This window comes from Sinocyclocheilus rhinocerous, unplaced genomic scaffold (genome assembly GCF_001515625.1).
Source record: "Sinocyclocheilus rhinocerous isolate Xijiao unplaced genomic scaffold, SAMN03320098_v1.1 scaffold603, whole genome shotgun sequence".
Taxonomy (NCBI): Eukaryota; Metazoa; Chordata; class Actinopteri; order Cypriniformes; family Cyprinidae; genus Sinocyclocheilus; species Sinocyclocheilus rhinocerous.
In genome coordinates this window covers 2,419,737-2,441,894 of record NW_015656630.1, presented here as the reverse complement: position 1 = coordinate 2,441,894, position 22,158 = coordinate 2,419,737, and the positions used below count along the sequence as shown (strand labels likewise).

General features: G+C 35.0%; 4 protein-coding genes and 1 pseudogene across 9 annotated transcripts; 3 read left to right on the top strand and 2 right to left on the bottom strand.

Annotated features, from left to right (window-relative positions):
- The first annotated feature begins 3,469 nt into the window (after positions 1 to 3,469).
- On the top strand, positions 3,470 to 8,800 carry LOC107720677 (AP-4 complex subunit mu-1-like). Its single transcript, XM_016528459.1, has 16 exons — positions 3,470 to 3,548; positions 3,936 to 4,067; positions 4,246 to 4,331; positions 4,434 to 4,540; positions 4,654 to 4,750; positions 4,850 to 4,960; positions 6,117 to 6,197; positions 6,284 to 6,346; positions 6,684 to 6,750; positions 6,843 to 6,896; positions 7,000 to 7,106; positions 7,187 to 7,278; positions 7,895 to 7,939; positions 8,047 to 8,097; positions 8,186 to 8,303; positions 8,381 to 8,800. Exons 2-16 carry the CDS (start codon positions 4,010 to 4,012, stop codon positions 8,570 to 8,572), a joined length of 1,329 nt encoding a protein of 442 aa, XP_016383945.1. The 5' UTR covers positions 3,470 to 3,548; positions 3,936 to 4,009; the 3' UTR covers positions 8,573 to 8,800.
- A 961-nt stretch (positions 8,801 to 9,761) lies between these two features.
- On the top strand, positions 9,762 to 15,404 carry LOC107720551 (arrestin red cell-like; annotated as a pseudogene).
- A 136-nt stretch (positions 15,405 to 15,540) lies between these two features.
- LOC107720678 (autophagy-related protein 16-1-like) lies at positions 15,541 to 17,517 on the bottom strand. Its single transcript, XM_016528460.1, has 6 exons — positions 17,422 to 17,517; positions 17,298 to 17,340; positions 17,094 to 17,181; positions 16,261 to 16,334; positions 15,919 to 16,170; positions 15,541 to 15,836 (listed from the first exon to the last, which is right to left on the bottom strand). The coding sequence occupies exons 1-6, from the start codon at positions 17,507 to 17,509 to the stop codon at positions 15,743 to 15,745; spliced, it is 639 nt and encodes a 212-aa protein (XP_016383946.1). The 5' UTR covers positions 17,510 to 17,517; the 3' UTR covers positions 15,541 to 15,742.
- Positions 16,149 to 19,769, top strand: med11 (mediator complex subunit 11). 6 transcript variants are annotated; one of them, XM_016528465.1, is made up of 4 exons: positions 16,149 to 16,261; positions 18,033 to 18,116; positions 18,916 to 19,046; positions 19,347 to 19,769. In XM_016528465.1, the coding sequence occupies exons 2-4, from the start codon at positions 18,047 to 18,049 to the stop codon at positions 19,488 to 19,490; spliced, it is 345 nt and encodes a 114-aa protein (XP_016383951.1). In that variant the 5' UTR covers positions 16,149 to 16,261; positions 18,033 to 18,046; the 3' UTR covers positions 19,491 to 19,769. The 6 variants fall into 6 exon arrangements, with proteins under 6 accessions (XP_016383951.1, XP_016383953.1, XP_016383949.1 ...); XM_016528467.1 differs by having other exon boundaries at positions 16,149 to 16,295; XM_016528463.1 differs by lacking the exon at positions 16,149 to 16,261 and adding an exon at positions 17,441 to 17,517.
- rnasekb (ribonuclease, RNase K b) lies at positions 19,762 to 22,157 on the bottom strand. Its single transcript, XM_016528469.1, has 3 exons — positions 21,946 to 22,157; positions 21,424 to 21,506; positions 19,762 to 20,478 (listed from the first exon to the last, which is right to left on the bottom strand). The coding sequence occupies exons 1-3, from the start codon at positions 22,021 to 22,023 to the stop codon at positions 20,334 to 20,336; spliced, it is 306 nt and encodes a 101-aa protein (XP_016383955.1). The 5' UTR covers positions 22,024 to 22,157; the 3' UTR covers positions 19,762 to 20,333.
- Position 22,158: the final 1 nt, after the last annotated feature.

The following is a 22,158-nucleotide window of genomic DNA, read 5'->3' as shown; positions in this document are numbered from 1 at the left end:
ATCCTTTACTCTTAGATTTGTCTATGAGAATTTGATGTCTTGTATTGATTTGATATCTTTGAATTGGCTATGGAGATAATTGGCATAATACATATTTACCTGACAGATAATAAATTGTTACATTTGACTTATTCTGACGTACTCTGAAATTATTTCCTCAAGTAGATTAAGTGAAGGCGTATGTTTCCGCAAATCTGCGACCAGGGTTACGTGCATACTAGATCTCAGATTAGATGGAGCATGGGCACATCAGGTGAGGTTATGGGTTTCTGACTAACCGCTTGACCTTATTTATATCTTCAAGACTTAAATCCTCTTATGCACATCACTGCCTGTTACTGTATTTGGGAGCTTAGTTGCAAAACTTAATTGTAAACTTTTCAGATCATGATTATGATGTTTTAACTGACTGAAGTTATGATTACTGACTTTATATATTTGAATGTGTATTTTCATCCCGGCCCGGGACGATAGACTCGATATCATTACGTCGTCGCGAATGACGTCATTACGTTAGGGCGTAAAAGAACCGATGAACCGGGTTTTTTTTACCGGTTCATTAAAACGAACTGTCCGAAAGAACCGGTTCGCGGAAAAGAGAGTACACAGTGTTGCCAATTTAGCTACTTTGTAGCTAGATTTAGCGACTTCCCCGCCCCTTTTGAGACTTTTTTCAAAAGTTTAGGGACAAATATAGCAACTTCTTGGACAAACCTTATCTAAGTTCTCATCTTGCCCAAAGATCTACGTTCATCTTTATATAGATCAGTGAATTTGCCATTGTGATGTCATCTAGTGACATTTAGCTACCAGTTTTAGCTACTTTAAATTGAAAGCAGTTGGCAACACTGGCTCCGGCAGACCAGAGGCTAACCAGCAACACAATGAGAGACGGCGTTGGTGGAGGGTTGAATGCAACGTAGTGTTAATTTTGTCAGCTATTTTCATTTTAGTCTTTCGCTAAACTCCAGCTTGTTTGTTTTTCAGATCATCTGCGGCGGCGCTTCCGCAATGAGGAGTGAGCGCGTGCGCATGATGGTTGCCAGATTGCGTAAAATAAGCAAAGCACACCGGGCAGAAAATGTATGAATTTAACTGCGAATCTCTGATTCGGGGATTAGAACTCTTGCTATCATGGGTCACCATACTTGGCCACATGTCACATGTCACGTCATGTCATATGTGAATGGTTTTGCACTGGCAAAAGTGAAGGCACTAAATGTTGTCATGCTTTTGAGATATTTTAGTCTTACCTTTGTCTTTGGAGACTTTTGTTAAGGATGTTGTCTGCGACACTGCGGAAATATTAAAAAGTTAATAAATGTTTAGCTGAATATTTATTTCTTAAAGAAAAATTTTGTAAATAATCATACCTGGCAGAATTACCAAGCAGTGCAGAGCCCCATAAAGGCACAGCATAGATGCCATCTGAAAACAGATTTGTTTTTTTACAATAATTATTAATTTAACTGATTATTCTGATCTGTTAACATTTATTTTATTAGTCAACAATGTTAATATAAAAACATTAACTACATATGAGTCACTGCTATATTAATGGCAACAACTGCATGTAAATGAAGGTCTTATATCTAAGGAATATATACCTAAGTCTATCCAAGTAAGCATAGTATAGCATTTATAGGGTTTTGCTAAATATATTAACATGAATATACAGCATATATATATATATATATATATATATATATATATTTACAAAATTTATAGATATACTAGACAACTGAAAGTCAAATAAAATCACTCACCTTCTGTCTTTTGTTTGTTCTCTCTTCAGATAGGAGAATTTCAAATGGCAAAGCATTTAAATACTGGACTCAATACCAGCAATTGCATCCTTACGTTTCATTGGTTGTGAAGATCAAGAAGCTTCCCCTCCTACTTGTACCCCCATTAATTTTTACAGACATTTTAAAATTACATAAAACAACTTTGTGGACCAAATAATAATAAAAGCTTATCTGAAACTAGAGGTCAAAGACTTGTAAAATGTATATGTACACATTTTGAATGTGTTCCCTAATGACTAGCATTTTTCTTTTATGGTCTCAGTGACCTAAATAGACTTTACCAGTAAGATATTATGAAAACTAGTCAGAACAGATACGACTACATTTCATTTGACTGATCTTATGGTATTATGGGATCTAGTATGTATATGACATGTTGTAAATATAGGGCCCCATTCCTGTATTTTGCCTGGGGCCCCCAAATCACTAAATCCGCCCCTGGTAAATATGATCCCTCAGGCATGTTTTTGGTACAGGGTCGAGAAGTCAATGCTTCAGTGCTACATACTTTCAACATCTCTTGAAAAATGGCACAGATGTGTGTGTTCAGGTGATGATAACAAAAGCACCCCTGTGTTTAGAGACGCCACGCAAAATTAAACCTTTACTCCCACAGAAACAGCTGGAGCTCTAATTTTGGACTCGAGAACATAAAATACCTCTTGAACCAAATCTTCGGAACTTTTGTTTTGATTTAAAGATTAAAAATAAAAAAGTTTAGTATGTTAATTAAGGAAGGCTATATGAGACAATTATATTTTGGGAAAAAAAATTTTGTTACATTTTTTTGGTTGCATATTATGTTGCACATGTGGCGGCAGGAAGGCAGAAGGATCAGAACACTTTTAAGGCGGAGAAAACTAGTGAGCGGTTTGTTAAACAGGTATGATCGAGCAGAGCTGGAATCTGAGATATGCAGGAAAACAAGAGGGTTTCTGGTGATAATGATCAAATAACACAAGGAAGAAGAAAAAGAAGAAGTGTCCAGCCTATGTACACTCTCATCTTCACGATAAATTACACTAAAACTACACCCTACACTGTGAAAACACACACAGAGAGCTATGGTTGCCAGACCTTTACAGTAATAAGTGTGGTAGCAACATTTAATGTTTTACAAATTAAAGTTACAGTAATAAAATATAGTGTTAATACCAAAATACTAAAATCTGTTTTCTACATTTCTGACGGCCACTTTAACAACATGGTAAAGAAAACCTAGGCTATACCATAAGAACCATAATTTGTCACTAACTGCTTTTTCATCATGCTAATATAAATAGAAGGTGCACGGTGTCACGCACAAATGCAAACACCATCATGGTTACACAAGATACTTCTACTAAACAGTAATTAAGCAATATGAAATGTAACATAAAACCCTAGTTTACATAACTGATAAGACAAAACTAAGAAGGAACATAGGCCTAGTTATTTCAATTAGGCTAAACGTTAGTCACAAACAGGATTCTGAAAGTTATAAGATGACTTCCTCTACTTTATTTTTTTTATGTACATTTAACAGTATCAGTTAACAGTGTCTCATTAGATCTATTAGTTTTTCATCGATTTAACAGTATACCAGTTAACAGTATTTTTTCCCCCATAGCATGTTTAAAGTATTTTACCGTTAAAATAACCATTCACCATTCAGTGCAGTCATTCAACTACGACCAATGTTTGTTAAAGGCAACCAGAGTATTCAGATTTCAGTTCTCAACATTTTATCTGAAGACACAAGTAATTAACAGTATTGTGTTTGTTTGATTTACGTTACCTCGCTGAGTGCTTCATCCACGTATTTGGCTTCGTCCTCCACTTAGACTTGTTATTACTTCTAACGTTACATGAATAAATCAATATAAATGTATTTATATAAGCTTGATTCGCACGTGTTAAACCATACATTTGTACCATTTGGTGGGTGTATAATGTTTTGAGAGTATCTTTACTTGGTGTCTTTTCCGAGGAGCCGTTCATATTCCAGCTCAGTAGATGGCAGAAAACGTTACGGTTAATTAATGCGCGAGTGCTCATGAAGAAGAACAAACCGGCTGTTTACAGTCGTGACAGTAGAAATAATGAAACATTTGAGCAGCTAAACGGGTTTATTTTGTCATATTGCAGAATACAAATGACGGCGGATAAGGAAGCAGACTGATTTTTAATAATATGAAAAAGAATCGTATGTGCTGAAGAAAATGATCAGTCAGATTTTCATCTTGTCATCAAAGGGAGATCATCTCATATATAAAGACTGTATCCTTACAGCTGGCTTACAAATCTGTTAGTGAGATGTTATTTGTTTATATAAGTCTGGTTGGTACAAAGATAACATAATAATGAAGCCCTGCCTTTAGTGCGTTTTGGAGTCATATGTCATAAATCTGTAACTTATACTTTTTGCTCATTAGTTTTTCTTAATTCTGCGTGTCAGTCCGAGGAGAGGAGAGTAAAGACTCCATCAATGTCTTCTATGAGATGGTCACAGCTCTTAGTGGTGATCAACCTCCGATTGTCATGGTAAATTCAGGATTTTTGGGTGATCTGATGTCTGGCTTAGTTGTTTAATAATTTTCCAGTGCATTATTTTGCCTATGTTTACATTTGTTGATCTTGTTGCAGTCACACAAAGGTCTTCATTTCATCCACGCAAGGCAGGATGGGCTTTACTGGGTGGCGTCCACCAAAACAAACCCATCCCCTTTCACCATAATTGAGTTCCTCAACAGGTTAACAAATCTGAATTTTTATCAGTAATGTCATATTTTATTTGAATAATACTACAGCTATTTATTATCTGTGTAGATGTCATGATAATAAGCAGCAGTTTTATGTCTCACAGATTAGCAGCTCTTACGAAGGACTACTGCGGCAGTTTGTCAGAGAAATCGGTGCGGATGAATTTCGCACTCATTTATGAGCTGCTAGATGAGATGGTGGTAAATGTTCTTTCTTTTTATTTTTATTGTCACACCAAACAAATAAGTCTTAAAAGCACACAACTCTATATATTCTACCTCTATGTTTCTGATCACCAGGACTTTGGCTACATACAGACGACCTCAACTGACATCCTGAAAAACTTCATCCAGACAGAAGCTGTTTCATCCAAACCCTTCAGTCTTTTTGATCTAAGTAATGTTGGTTTGGTACGTAATCTTTTTTTTCCTACCTGTTAAACATATTTCTAAATATATTAGCGTTTTTTGCTTAACAAACAGACAGCTGTGGTCTGCATTATAATAGTTGATTTTACTTTAAAGGGATAGTTCACCCAAAAATGAAAATTCTGTCATTAATTACTCACCCTCATGTCGTTTCAAACCCGTAAGACCTCCGTTCATCTTCGGAACACAAATTAAGATATTTTTGATGGAATAACCCTAGTAGTTTCGTATAATTGCGGTTGAACCACTGATGTCACATGGATTATTTTACAGATCTCCTTGCTACGTTTCTGGACTTGGGAACATTTCACTTGCATTGCTGTCTATGCAGGGTCAGACAGCTCTCAGATTCCATCAAAAATATCTTAATTTGTGTTCCGAAGATGAACGGCGGTCTTACGGGTTTGAAACGACATGAGGGTGAGTAATTAATGACAGAATTTTCATTTTTGGGTGAACTAACCCTTTAAAGCAGTGGTTCGCGAACATTTTGACTACAAGGTTCACCACTGTCAAAGTTATGTGGATATTTCCGATATTTCTACTCTAACGACAAAGCTGCTGATTTTCAAACTTTCTGTTTACTTGCTTTTATTTAGAAACTAGAAGTGGCAATATAATAAAAATAATTATAAGCCATTAAAATATTTTAATGTGCTTTATGATTTACACTTTGACTTTTGATTATTATAAATTTGATTTGATTATTATTGCACACAAATAGCAATTTCTACCCAATAAAATATTTTAAAGCTTGAGAAAATGTACACAAGTGTATAATTTCATATATATGTATATACTTTTATTAATTGCCATGACTTTTCCTGGTCTAGAAATCACACTTATAATCTGGCATGTATATCTAGATTGTCTGAGATCATGGGGGAAATCTCGTTCTTAAATTTAAAAAAAATAGCTGTAGAAATATAATTCTAGGTCAAATCAGCTGAAATTGTTGTTGTAGCTTACAACAATTGTAAATCTTGTTTTGTCTTATTTGACAATTAATTGTAAGCCATTTTGCGGCCCCCTTTGGAAGTGTGCTGAGGCCCCCTAGTGAGTCTTGGCCCCCTGGTTGAGAATCACCCATATTAATCTTAATGATAAGTATAAGCATTTTAATTTTCATATTTTGTAGTTTGGAGCTGAGACACAGCAGAGTAAAGTGGCCCCTAGTGTTGCAGCCAGTCGTCCTATAATGTCCAGTCGAGGAGAGCAGGTGGGTTGTCTTAGATTCTTCGGTTTTACATGTTATCTTTGATGCTCTCAGAAATTATTATGAATTGTCCTTCTCTCTGGCTGCAGGGTGGAAAGAATGAGATCTTTGTGGATGTGATAGCAAGGCTGTCTGTGGTTATTGGCTCCAAGGTGAGTACAACTCAATCAGAATCAGAATCAGAATCAGAATGAGCTTTATTGCCAGGTATGTTTACACATACGAGGAATTAGTTTTTGTGACAGAAGCTTCCACAGTGTAACAGAATGACAGCGACAGAACAAAAAACACAGATAATAAAAAAAATAAAAAAATAAAAAAATAGAACAAGTAAAATAAGGAATAAAAAATATACAAATCGACAATTGTATGTACAGGTATAGAACAATAGACAGTTGTATGTACAGGTATATTATGTGCAAATTGAACCATGTTTTGAAATAAAACTGCTAATTGCTTACATCTTTAACATGTTATTCTTCTTTTAAGGGAGTTTTAATGAAAGCAGATATTCAGGGAGAGATAAGAATAAAATGTTTTCTCCCGACCTGTTCAGGTGAGTTGGCTACATCTTGCAGCCCATGTTAATGCAGACTGTGAAATTATCTTCCCTTTTATGATTGTATATTTCTTTTGTCCATCCTGTAGAGATGCGGATTGGACTGAATGAAGAGCTGAGTATTGGAAAGTCCCAGCTAAAAGGTTGAGTATGCAACACTGATCAATACACATATCTCTCTAGAGTCTAGAGGATGTATATCTTTAATTACAGCTGTGATTAAGTCTGTTTCCTTCTGTTCTTCAGGCTATAGTTCAGCTGTGCGTGTAGATGAATGCAGATTCCATCAGGCTGTCAAATTGGATGAATTTGATACTTTCAGAATATTGAAAGTTTGTCCGAGCCAAGGAGAGGTAAATTGCTGCCACACGCTCAGAAATGCACTTTAGAATAATTACTGCATGGATAATTGATGTTGTTGTTTTTTCTTCAGCAAACAGTGATGCAGTATCAGCTATGTGATGAGCTGCCGTGTGCGCCACCATTTCAGTTATTCCCCTCTGTAGAGAAGGATTATGTAAACAGGTCTGTAAACTTATCTATGTGTTTTATCATTCTTATATATAATGTATACATTTGTTAGATTGTGATTATATAATATATGTAGATTATATAATATAACAGATCAATGAACGAATCAATAAAATGAGTATATAAATGGTTAATGATGATTCAATTTTTTAAAGTGGAATAATTAAATAAATGATTATAAATGAATGAATATAAAAGAAAGAAAAATAAACAACGCTAATGTTTGGTTGCTCTCTTGAAAAACACACACACATACACACAGGTTGCTACAAAGAATCCTTACATACTTGAAATTTAAACTTAATTTAAACTTAATTTTAAATTAATTAAAATATTTTAAAAAGGGAATTAATATTAAATTAATTAAATTCATATATATTTAATTTAAATTCAGTTCATTTTTTTTATTGAGAGTTGGACATTAAAGACAACATGAGCGACACCGATTGAACTTCAGAATGGAATAATTGTTTATTATTGATAATAAATTGCTCTATTTAGTCAATATTAGTAGTTTTATCAAATTGAATACACACCTCTTGACAGTAAAAAAATCACCGTAATGCTCATCCTTTCATGGATTATTATTTTAATAAATTTTCCTTTGCAGGGTGTTGATTTTTCTTAAGCTTAGATGTGATCTTCCACCTAAAAGGTCAGTGTATATACTGCACAGTATTTAAAATGTCATAATACATCAAAAGATTTGTCAATATGAGTACACGGTTACATTACAACTATTGTTTTTTATTTTTGCTGCAGTACGGCTCTTAATGTTTCCATCACTGTTCCTGTGCCAAAAGGCTCTACAAGGTCAGATTTTATGTAACGGCATGGTTATTAGTGTTATTTAGTCTTATGGACCATCTATAACCCCTGTTCCCCTCTCTATCCTCTACAGTATGTCTCAGGAGCTCAGTAGTCCTGACCAGACCGCTGAACTGCAGCCGAAGAACAAAGCCCTGCTCTGGGAGATCCCACGTTTCCCAGGAGGAGCGCAGTTGTCAGCTCTGTTCAAGGTGATATTATTATATGGTCATTTGCTTGACGCAATTAACGTTATCCGTCACTGATGATGTAAATTCTGATCCCACAGGTGGATGTTCCTGGTCTAAGCTCCGCCTCTTTGCTGGAGGTCGGCCCTGTCAGTATGTCATTTGAACTGCCCAAACAAACCTGCACTGGCCTTCAGATCCGCTTCCTCCGGCTCTCTCCAACTCAGACAGGACTGTCACAACGTTGGGTTCGATATGTGACTCATTCTGATTCCTACACCATACGGATCTGACCTAACCAAATGGAAAGAACAGTGCACAAACTGCTGTGTGCCTCTTCTAGCCACAATTTTTATTATTTCTTTTTTTTGTTGGGAAGTCAGTAATCTATGCATATGAACAAATTTGCAGTTTTGAATTTTTTTATTTGAAATATACCGAATTTAGAGATTTTTGGAGATAAGACAATATTGTGTCAAGTATGACTGTCAAAATAGTATTTCTTTATTTAAAATAAAATAAGCCCAGATGTGTATAAATATTGAATATGTATAAGTGACTTACGTGATATATATATATTAGTGCTGTCAAACAATTAATCGTGATTAATCACATCCAAAATAGTTTTTGTTTACATAATATATGTGTGTGTGTACTGTGTATATTTATTATTTATATATAAATACTAACACATGCATGTATATTTAAGAAAAATATGTTATGTTTATATATTAATATATATTTAAGAAAAATATGTTATGTTTATATATTAAATATATTTATATATAATGTAAAATATAATAATATAAATATATAAATACATTTCAGGCGAGGCGAGGCGCATCTCGAACAAGCCTTAAAGCTGCACCAGCTGAGTCAGCCGGCTGTTCTCAAAAGCTATTGCGGTACTTTGATGCCACACGTGACAGTGACGTGGCATCGGCACCGTTCAAATCGGACAAAATTTCTAACCGGCATGCACTGCTTCTAGTCAGCCACCGATCGGTCTGTGCAGCGCTGCATGAAGTCGAACGCACCTATTACCTTTTTTTTTTTGTCTTGAAATCCTTTATTTGGTTGTTTTCTTGCATGTCACTGAAACATAAAACATGGATAACAACTAGAAAAATACTTACAAAAGGAAAATGACAACTATAAACTGCGGCAACTATAGTTGCGGTGGGCTTAATTAATAATAAAATAATAATAATAAAAGCAACTTCAAAAAATAATAGGCCTAATAAAAATAAGAATGTAACAGGCCTACATTAACTGGAAAGGCCAAGTCCTCTTAATATTACCAATAATTGATGTTTTTGACAATATCTCTGGCTATCGTCGATACAAGATCGTCGTCTTTCGACACAACACAAGGGGAGGTTATCGCGGGTGCGGGGCCGTCCGCTATGCCACTAGGCAGACAGCACGTTGCCTGTTAGTACGTTCTCTGAGCTGGCGCTTTTTTTGTGGGTGTCCGATCACGTGACTCAACGGTAGCTCCGCCCACCGCCTGCTACAGGAGGAGCTGCTGCTGTTTACACTCAGTGTGCCATAGCTGTGTGTTTTCCTCCACAAATTCCCACGGCTAAATTCTCCCTCATTATGGGGGACAAGGCAGGCACCCGGTGAGTGTTTTTTTAAAGCTTCTGACCTCAAATTAATTTTGTCTGGTATCATTATTGTTGAAATTATAAAGCGAATAGTAGGAAAGCTAATACTAGCTGGATTGTAAATGGACGTGGATGGATAAGCTGACTGAACATGATGGAGAAACAGCACTTAATGTGCACGTTAATTATATAAAAAATGTTTTGTATATATAATTGTGTTAGAAATATGTATTAAGCATTTGCAAATGTTTCATCAGAAGTCAGTTCATCCTTTAGCATGAATGTCGCATAGCCTGACAGCTAACAACAGCTGCCCATGTAGGGTCTATGCAACATTCTCATGCTGCTCTTTCTGCTTATTTAATAAAACTTAGTATTATTAATATTGTCAGCGTGATTGTAGTAATACTGGGCTTTGCAAGCACACTAGTTCTCCCAGCATGCCATTTGTTGCTCTCCACCATTTGTTTGCTCTTGCCATCTTCTTCACTTTAAAATGTTCCCACCTACATTTACAAAAGATCAGCTTTGATAATGTCTGTGATTTACTCATGCACTCATATCTCTTATTCTAAAGGGTATTCAAGAAGTCCAGTCCAAATTGCAAGGTAAGATGTTTTTATATATCACAGAGTCACAGTTTTGGTTTCCACAAGTTGTAGTTAAAACCTTGTCTGTTTTCACAGCTTACAGTATATTTGGGGAAAATAGATTTTGTGGACCATCTAGATCATGTGGACCCTGTTGGTTAGTGGTTTCAGATAAACAGTTCAATTGAATTTAAATGGAGAAGTGAAAGTCTACTAGTGAAAGTTCACTGACATAAATCATATATACTTCTGCTACAGATGGCGTGATTCTGGTCGACCCTGAATATCTCAAAGATAGAAAAGGTGAGCCAGAAAGCATCTTTGTTATTTGGTATGAATGCCTTGAAATTACAATTCTGGACAAGACCTTGTAGCGTCTGGACCAATCAAACACACAGTTCTTCATTAGATTAACAAATCGTCACAGTCCCCTCACCCAATAAACTGGATGCCAGGATGTCTGCCACCAGGCCCCCTTAAGCTGATATATTCTTCTGTTTTTCAGATACCGCAAAACTTGCCATGCTCTGTTACTCTGCAGCCTGGGCCTGAGGACACAGGAAAGGTATTATCACTCATACAAGGCTCATTTTAACACCTTTAGATTCGTCACCCAATTTTGCACACATCCTGTTTGTGAAGCTTTGGCGGACTTGTCCTTTGTTCACCTCCGTCTTTCTCACTCCAGGCCTGTGGTGTGGATTTTGAGATCAGGGCTTTCTGTGCCAAAACGATGGAAGAGAAGAACCACAAAAGGTTTGATTATTTACAATTTTCTGCCCGCAATCATTTGTTTTCAGTGTAAAAGAGTTTAGATCTTATTTGAAGCTTATTTCTTCCTCTACAGGAATTCAGTGCGACTAGTGATACGCAAAGTCCAGTATGCTCCTGAGAAACCCGGCCCACAGCCGATGGTGGAGACGACGAGGAGTTTCCTCATGTCAGACCGGTCTTTACACCTAGAGGCTTCACTAGATAAAGAGGTATCGTACTGTTTAACCCTCATAACGCATTAGGGCCCGTTTGACCCAGAAGAGATATATAAACATTACTAAAACCTGCGTAGCTTTTAGTGAGAGAACGAAACATTGCAAGTGCTTCAAGATCTTCAAATACAAATCATTTATTTTTCTTTCAAATGTTTTACAAATATTTTTTAGAGAGACCATTTAAAAAGATGATTGTTTTGGACCTGGATATGTATGGAGTACCTAAGGTGTCAAAAACCCTTTTTGTTAAATTATTTATGAAATTATATTAGTGTCAAAAACATTTGTAAAATATATTTGACATTTTCTCCATAACCCACACAATTTTGGGACTGAATTTTGTTGATACACATGAATATGTATGCCTATTGACAAACCATTGCAGCATGAAAAAGAATCTCATTTTTTGTCAGAAAGTGAACATTTATGCAATTAAAATTAATTTGTTTTGTTTGAAAACGGACTAATATCTATGTTGTTTTTATGTTCTTTTGTTACAAATAAATATGTTGGTTGCATAAATTAGGACTGTTTTTGAGCAATCATGAGTTATGAAGACAAAGGAATTTAGTAAATCATAGACCGATTTTTTGTGCTGTCAAATGATTAATCGCGATTAATCGCATCTAAAATAAAAGTTTGTGTTTACATAATAGATGTGTGTGTACTGTGTTTATTATGTATAAATGCAATCACATACATGTATATATTTTAAAGATATTTACATGTTTATATATTGTTCTAGTACACCCCCAAAACAAAATCAAGACTTTGTAAAAGAGCATAATAGGACCCCTTTTATTGCGAATAATCATTTGACAGAACTACAGATTTTCACTACATTATGAAGGTTAACAGAGATCAGTGCTAGTAAGAAATAATTAACCTATGAATAACCTCAATTTTTCTCACACAGCTGTATTACCATGGGGAACCCATCAGTGTTAACGTCCATGTCACCAATAACTCAACCAAGACTGTCAAAAGGGTTAAAATATCAGGTGAGTTACATCCAATAGTCCTCCAACTGCTGTTTGTAGTTTGACATTATTTTCATATCGCTTTCATCAGCTATGATCTGTGTACATATTCTTACAATACTGTTTACATTTGTGTCTCTACAGTACGACAGTATGCTGATATCTGTCTCTTCAGTACAGCACAGTACAAATGTCCAGTGGCTCAGATAGAGGCAGAGTAAGTTTAGACTATATCGAAATTATTCTTTATCTCAACTTTTAGTTGTCTAATATTCAAGATTAATCGTTGAGATGTCATTAAGAAAACAAACCTGCCCAAAAATGACATAAAAAACATGTCTTCTTCTTTCTTGTCTGAAGGAGGGACTTTGTAGAAAACGAAGTGTTTGAGAGAGGCGGGGCATAGAGGAACTACAATAATGTACAGTATTTGAAAAATAATGTGTTTTTTGAACATTAAAGCATGTCAACATATTCTGTTACACCAAATACACAAAATAATGATCTTTAAAAAAGCATCATATGACCCCTTTAACAAAACGCAAGTTTCATACTTTGAATTCTACTACTACTACTCTACCATTCAAAACATTGGGGTTGGTAAGATTTTTTAATGTTTTTGAAATAAGTCTCCTTATTCTCACCAAGGTTTCATATATTTGCTCAAAAATACAGTTAAAAGACAGTTATATTTTAAAATATTACAATTTAAAATGACTATTTTCAGTTTGAATATATTTTAAAGTATAATTTATTCCTATGGCGTCAAAGTTTAATTTTAAGCATCGTTACTCCAGTCTTCAGTGTCACATGATCCTTCAGAAATCATTCTGATATGCTGATTTGCTGCTCAAAAAAAAAAAATTTCATTTGAAACATTTGAGCTGCTTAATGTTTTTGTGGAAACAGTGATTATATTTTCAATAACCTCACTGACCTGAAACCTTTAAGTGATAGTGTACAAAAATGACCCTATTCATTTTTGAATACACTTTCATTGTCTTGTTGTGCGTGGTTCGTCAGTGAAAAACAGATGAATTTCCTGTTTCACAGTATGTCACATTGCAGAAGTGAGTTTTGTGTTGATTTTAATTCTTCAAAGGATAAAGAGTCTATTGACTGATTCTGTTTGTGTGTTTGCCTGCAGTGTGAAGGATGTGAGTAATAAGGAAGTTCTGGGTGTCCTGGTGTCATATCGGGTCAAAGTCAAGCTGGTGGTCTCCCGTGGAGGGTGAGTCACCTGATCCTCTCCACAGTCAGTCATTTTTTAAAAATATTTTTCACATGATGAAACCAGCTGAAAACATTAAGCTTGACAAATGATAATGGTCAGATTATATATATTTTTTGAAAGCCTTCATATGTATTTTTATTCCTTTACAAAGACTGTTGTGAGTTATTATTTTTAAGAATGAGATTTTATTTTCAGTAATATATAAAAAAAGTAAAAAATAAAAAACAAAGTTTAAAATATCATGGTTACAGTGAGACGCTTAACAATGGAAGTGAATGGGGCATGTCAGAATTTAAAAAAAAATGGTTATGGTTCTACAGTAGTTTTTCTTTTTGTACAATATACACTACTGTTAAAAAAAATTGGGTTGGTAAGGTTTTTTAATGTTTTAAATGCTTACCAAGCCTGCATTTATTTGATCTAAAATACAGTAAAGAACAGTAATATTGTGAATTATTACAATTTAAAATGTTTTCTATTTTAATATATTTTAAAATGTACTGTAATTTATTCCTGCAATGTCAAAGCTGAATTTTCAGAAGCCATTACTCCAGTCTCCAGTGTCACATGATCCTTCAGAAATCATTTTAATATGCTGATTTGCTTATTCTTTGATAAATAAAAAGTTCAAAAGAAGAGAAATATTGATTTTGGAGTGAAATATGGCCTAGTCAGTTCGTGAGAGATTCGTCTTTCTTATAAGCTCTTGCACACCTCAAGTATTTCAAATTATGGCGGTGTTGGTTTTGTTTTGGTTTTCATTCAGGGACGTCTTGGTGGAACTGCCTTTTGTTTTAATGCATCCAAAACCCACAGATTCCACCCTTTTACATTCAACCTCAGGTTTGTGCCAAGAAATGATCAAACACAAATAACAAAAAAAAACTCTTTAATTGCACTAAATAGGCTACATGGAAGTGTAACAGGATCTCCTTCATTAAGTCACTTAATAATATTTTTTTTGTTCAACAGCTGCTCCAATGTTGGATCCACCAATTGACACCAACTTGATAGAGTTCGACACAAAGTAAGCAAGACTTTTTAAATATGAACAAAGCACACTGATCACGTATGTATTTCTCTCTTGTCTTAAGCGTTGTTTTCCATGTTACTCTTTCTAACAGGAGTTTAACCCCAGATGACGACATTGTATTTGAGGACTTTGCTCGCTTGCGGTTAAAAGGAATAATCGACAAGGAAGAGGACTGCTGAATTTATCATCTCGTTCATCAAGAGCAGAAGCGCTTCTCATCAAATTGTGCATCTCATCTCCTAAAGGGTGTAACAATGAAACGATTCTCATCTCATTACGAAAGAAGCAGTATTGGGATATTTGACTGAAAACTGGAGAAAAGTCAAACTTATTAATATACGTATGAAAAGCTAATGAAGGAAGGGATTCCAGGGAATTTTGTACATTTTTGCATAGGCATGTGAAAAGTATATCTCTCATATTGTGCCAGCTCTTGTTATGAACGGCAAGCCAATTTGTAAAGATGGTGAAATCTGCTCCATATTTATTACTTTACAGAGACGGTCATGTGATCTATGTACAGTATGGACAGATGGATGGTTTCACTGATGGGCTGTGCATGTTTCTCAGTGCTGCTGTGAGGATCATATGTGATTGAGCACATATTGTTTTACTGCAGGATGTAAATACATGAAATTGCTGCTTTTAATTTGTTGGACTGCTGCATTGTTTTGTTTTTTTAAGTAAATGTATAGAGATTTAACATCCCTCAGGAGAAAGGAAAGTAGTTGTGTTATTACAATTTTCATACCTACAGGATTCACTGTTTGCCATCTTATTTTTATTTAAAAAACTGAAATTGTATTTAATTTTTTTAAATAAAATAATAGAAATACAACATGGCTGTGTCACTGTGTTATTAAATATGGATGTTAAGAATATTAACAGGAAGAAAATTCAGTGTGTTTGCTCTCAAGTGTACTTACTATCGTTCGTGTGTGTGTGAAATAAGCTCCAAAAGCATAGAAAAATTGCCAAAAACATCAAATTAACATTCATAGATAATCAAGTCATAAGAAGGAGGTCGCTAAGTTTTGGATTCTGTCGGTTTGTCGGCTGCACACGCTGCGCGAGATCTGACTCGATACCGCTTCTTCAGTCGATCTGCCAAACGTTGCCATCTAGTGGACGATAAATTATTGCAAAACAATGTGCAAAGTCATTGAAGAAACAGTAATAAAATATTAATAGAATTACATTCACCTTTCTTGTGTTGCATTATATTTATTAATCCTCTCAGCCTCCTCTTTCTTCTCCTCTAACCAGCGGTCGAGGAGCTGCTCGTTCTGGAGGTTTGCGGCCGTCAGCTCCTCTCTGAGTGAGCTGTGCTCCAGTCTCAGTGCTGTCAGTTCCTTTGATTGACACTCCAGCTGATCCTCATATTCCTCTAGATCAGCCTTCAGACTGGAAGCCCCCTGGGCCAATACAACCGCTTCGGTCCTGTAGCGGGCAACTCTATGGCAGGAAGACACAGAGGCCTATTAGGACTGCTTGTCTTAATGATTTCGTCGTCTTTTTCAGGATGTACCTGGCTGTTTGACCTACTGTGAGTGACAGTATTGTAACTCTGCCTCCTTCAGGTATATATTGCCAGTCAGATCTGAGATTTTCTGCTTGAGCTAGAATAAAGAGAAGAGGAAGGATATTCCATCGTTAGTAGTAGTGATAGACTGTGGAAACTGATACATTATTTCAGGATTCTTTGAGGAATAATGTTCAAAAGAACAGAATTTATTTGAAACCGAAGTCTGTAACCTTATAAATGTCTTTATTGTCAGTTTTGATCAATTTAATGCATCCTTTGTTGAATAAAAGTGTCATTTTTCCCCCCTCCAAACTATTGAATGGTAGTGTGTCAGGGTTTACACCAAAATATTAGGCAACACAACTGTTTTTAACATTGATAATTCTAAGAAAATAAAAGTTTACAGAGTAGCAAATCAGCATATTAGAATGAATTCTGAAGGATCATGTGACACTGAAGGAGTAAAATATATTCAAATATAAAAGTTACTGTAATAATATTTGACAACATTACTGTTCTTCACTGTATTTTTGATTGAATAAATGCAGCCTTGATAAGCATTAGAGACTTCTTTCAAAAACAAACAAAAAACTTTATTATTTCAAACTTGCATCAGAATATATACTGAAAATAAATGTTGGAATAAATCTATTAAAAGTCCCAGTTAATGTAGTCCCAGAAACAAAAGAAGGTAAAACAAATTTCATATAGATTAAGCAATTGAAACCTTAATTAAATGTACAAAAAAACATGTTATGCACAAATTCTCAAGATCTGGTGGGAAATAAAATATTCGTTTTAGCAATAAGGCAGTTTATTACTGATGTGTATTGGTTTTGAATATTACTCTCACCTGTTGATTAAGAAATTCCATCTCATTCACTCTCAAATAAAGGGTGCCTCCTTCATCGGGGCATCTAGAGCTTCCATTATCTTTGGAACTGAGTCAAATATGACAGCAAACAAAACAATACATTTAAATGTATGCATAATCTATTCCAATAAGTCAAGAAATCAAATCAGTACTAAAATAGATGTCAGGCATTGTGTGTCTTACCTGAGTTTCGTGTGAAAGGTCAGCATCTCCTCCAGCCTGGACACTGTCAGAGCATCCAGTCATTACTGAAGCACTACTGATTGCTTTTTTCTGTGCATTTGACAGCATCTGTAATAAAACTCACCTTTGTCAAACAGGCCAGAGAAAGGATCTCTCTGCCTGCAGTCTCTGTGAAACAGCTCTGCCCGCACGTGACTCTTCCAGGACTCCATGATCTGTGGTGGAACTCAGTTGGACAATTCACTTATTTTAGACACTTATTTAATGTATTATTACAGCGTTTTCACATTAGATATTACGTGCAGTCCTAGATAACTAATTTCTGTTGCAGATTTTCTCAAGATGCTGCGCAAATGGCTTCAATTACTAGTTAAACATCATCCATGTTTAGTTTTCGCCAACGCAGTCAGCGGGTTTCGCGTTCTGTTATTGTGTTCTTCTGCGGCTTCCGTAGTTCGCTACACAGTGAGAGCACTTTGTGTGCTACAGTGGCAGAATATCTCGTCAAATTTAGTTTACGGTGCATCAATATAGATGTATGTAATTTAGTTTTCAAACGTATAGATTAATGAAGTGCGTTTATAATTTTTCAGTAATTAAACTCTTGTATAACGTTAGCTAAAGCGCGCGCGCGTGTGTGTGTTTGTCTGCTGTTGTTGATCATTCTGTTTGTTTGTAAGTGTTGAGCGCTTGTATTTTGTATGTTTATACTTATATTTTCTCTTTTTTCTGTAGGTTGTGTGTTCGGAATGGCTAACGACAGGCTGAGGGCATTAGAAGATGTGGAGAAGGAGATAGCTTTAGTGCTGCAGAGCGCAGGTTTGTCACTTTATAAATGTATGCATGGATTTAATTTCAGTAATGCTTAATATGTGACCCTGGATATATTTGTAGCAATAGCCAAAAATACATTGTATGGGTCAAAATGATAGATTTTTCTTCTATGCCAAAAATCATTAGAATATTAAGTAAAGATCATGTTCCATGAAGATATTTTGTCAATTTCCTACTGTAAATATATAAAAACGTAATTTTTGATTAGTAATATGCATTGCTAAGAACTTCATTTGGACAACTCTAAAAGTGATTTTCTCAATATTTTGATTTTTTGAACCCTCAGATTCCAGATTTTCAAATAGTTGTATCTCGGCCAAATATTGTCCTATCCTAATAAACCACACATCAATGGAAAGCTTATTTATTCAGACACAGTGTCAAATTCTGGGATTTTGATTGTGATTGCATTGTCTTTAAAAAATGACGAAATCGTATTAAATATGATAAAACATACAGAACTGACGTCCCTGCTGACGAAAAGAAGCTTAAATCAGCTTAAGATAGTTTGTTACTAAAGTCCTAGACTAGCCAAGCTGGTTTTAGCTGGTCATTCAAGGAATACCCTTTTAAAATCAGTAAACAGACCATCTAGGCCAGACTGGGAGACCAGCAAACTGGATTAAGTTGATAGATTTATGTTGTTTTACATTAATGAGTTTTGTGACTGACATTGCAAATATACATATTTAAACCTGATATTTACAGCTTTACAGTGATACTATTTAGCATTTTGTATGTTTATTCAAGTACACAAATTGAATAGTAGCAATCTGTCTTTCAGGAACGATCGTGCTGGAGCTTTCTAAAGAGAAGGCCAATGCCAGTTTATTAGACCGACAGCTAAACCAGTTCCAGACCTCCATCAACAGAGTTGAGAGTGAACTGAGTGCACAGATCCGGTATCTGACACAGGTGTGTACTGTGTGTGTTCACATCTATCTATCTATCTATCTATCTATCTGTGTCTATCTATCTATCTATCTATATGTGTATCTATCTGTGTCTATCTATCTATCTATCTATATGTGTATCTGCCATTCTTTCTATTGTTCTGTTGTTCCATCTGTCAATCATTTTATCAATCCATTAATGCTGTATATATGTATAAAACATATAGAATTGGAAGAAACATTTGACTACCTCTGTGATGTGATGCACTAACTTCTTTGTTTCTTATTTCTTTCTCTCTTCCTTTCTGTTTTTTGAGTAAAGGTGGCAACAGGTCAGCCTCATGAGGGATCGACATACTCGGCCAGAAAGGACTGTCAGATGGCCCTAAACCGTGCAGAATATGCCCGCGTCAAACTGGGAGAGCTGGGACGCACCTGCGAGATAATGCTTGATCCGCAGACATAAAGACCTATTAAATGGACTGTTGCATTGTAATATCTGCCAGCTGACTTTATAAGTATCTACACGCATCGAAACCTTTCTGAATCCCATCTACAAGCATCAACACTTTTTGTTCTTCATAATCTAAAGAAATTTTGTTTGACAAACTCAGTGATTTAAATATATTTCCCGTTGTAACATCACCAAAGCTTTTGTCTTATTGAGAAATGTTACATGTTTTCTTATTTTCTGTTATCATCTTTTTATAGTTATGACAAAAGAACAATAAAAAAAATTTTTCCACTAGTATTTTATTGAATGGAACATAAGACTCTCCATTCACATATCTTACGATGTTCATCACAAATGTGATAATATCAAGTATACAACACAAGGGTGTACTTCAATAAAATAATAGACATTTATATTACCACACAAATGTTTAAATATTGAAATAAAAAAAAAAAAAGTCAAACATACACACATTCTACATGAACACCATCAACTATCATATGGACTCCTAGTGTTTTATAGTGTCTTTTAGGTTATTCATCAGAAGTCAACTATTAAAGACCTTCTGCTTGTTTTATTTATTTATATCATAGGGAATGTGGAGCCAAAAATCTGAATATTTCTCAAAAATATAACACATAGCATGCATATATATACTGTTTTACATGATTATTTCAATTTGTATTCATTACGCTATCAATATATCTAGTGTTTAGATTTTGACCTGAAGATGAACTGCCAAATATATCCATTTCAGACAATGTAACAGAACAGACTGTCCTCCAAGATCATTGAGAAGTCTTTTAAAAATAAATAATTATGAAAAATTGCTATTGAATTTGAAATTGTTTGGGTTTATGTGACCATGTACTCCTGGCGCTTGTTAAGGCGAACCTGACACAGAGACACAGCGCCGACACCTACGTAGATGGCAGCAGCAATGAAGCAGTTGATGCCGACTTGGTTGTAGAGTCCATAAATTTTCTGCGGTGGATTCTTGCTGTTGAAGATAAGAAAGCTCACAAGTAAACATTTGCATGTAGAAATGCCATATTTAGCAGTTCTCATTCGATACATGTAGTCTATTCAAAGTCGTACTTACATTCATATACAACCATTCAAAAATTTGGGGTCAGTAAGTTGGTAATGCTGTTGAAATTAGTCTCTTATGATCACCAAGGCTGCATTTATTTGATTAAATATATAGTAATATTGTGAAATATTACAATTTAGGAGAACTATTTTCTATTTGAATATATTTTAATATGTAAATATAATTTATTCCTGTGATGGCAAAGTTGAATTTTCAGCATCATTACTCCAGTCTTGAGTGTCACATGATCCTTCAGAAATCATTCTAATATGCTGATTTGGCTCAAAAAACAATTCTTATTATTATTTTGTGATGAAAGGAAAGTCCAAAAGGACCATAATATACACTACCATTCAAAAGTGTGGGGTCAGAAAGATTTTGTATATTGTTTTTGAAATCTCTTATGCTCACAAAGGCTGCATTTATTTGATTAAATATATAGTAATATTGTGAAATATTACAATTTAGGAGAACTATTTTCTATTTGAATATGTTTTAATATGTAAATATAATTTATTCCTGTGATGGCAAAGTTGAATTTTCAGCATCATTACTCCAGTCTTGAGTGTCACATGATCCTTCAGAAATCATTCTAATACGCTGATTTGGCTCAAAAAACTATTCTTATTATTATTTTGTGATGAAAGGAAAGTCCAAAAGGACAGCATTTATTTGAAATAGGATTTTTTCTTTGTCTTTACAGTCACTTTTAATTAAATGAATGTGCCCTTACTGGGTCAAAAATACAAATCCTACTGACCCCCAAAAGGTAAATTGTCTTAATATATTTGATCAGATACCTCTCTAGAACATGACAACATTAATATTTAAAGATGGGGGATAGTAACTTACTCATCACGGATGTCTTCCTCAGTAAAAGGAACATCTTCGATCAGCACAGCAGATTTTGCACTGAAGAAAATCCCCAACATTGACTGGAAAAAAAGCATAATAACAGGATTTTTATTAATATTCAATATTACGACATTAGGTGGAATTAATTATGGATATTGGAACCCAATACATATCTATTAAAATACACGCACACAAAGAAAAAGAAAAGAAATAAAATGTTAAAAAATGTCATGTCAAGGCGGTAAAGAATAGCTATTTAGGCCTTTACATCCCATGATCCCAACACTTGCTGTTATAGTCCTCATATCAAGCTCCTGGTATATTCGGCAGATAAATACATGACTCATGACTGAACAAATCTGTCTATGCACATTTATTATAAATATATGCCCTTTTCTATATATATATATTAAAAAAAAAATCTAAACACAGCAATATTTACTATTATTATACAGGAAGAATGTTCCTGTCGTTGTAGCTACAGCTAGCAAGCAATGTCACGATGGTTATAATCCTTACCAGCATAATGACACCCCAGATGCTTAACACGATCCCACAGGCGGCCAACTTCGGCCCACAGAATAAAAGCGACGGCATTTTATCCGAAATCGCCCACCGATTCTTCCTCTAAAAAAAACTAGGAAAAGGATGCTACATCCAGTCGGGATGATGTCTCCAGCTTTCTCTCGATCCAATCGACGGGATATAAATCGGCAGCACTCGGGTGTGTTC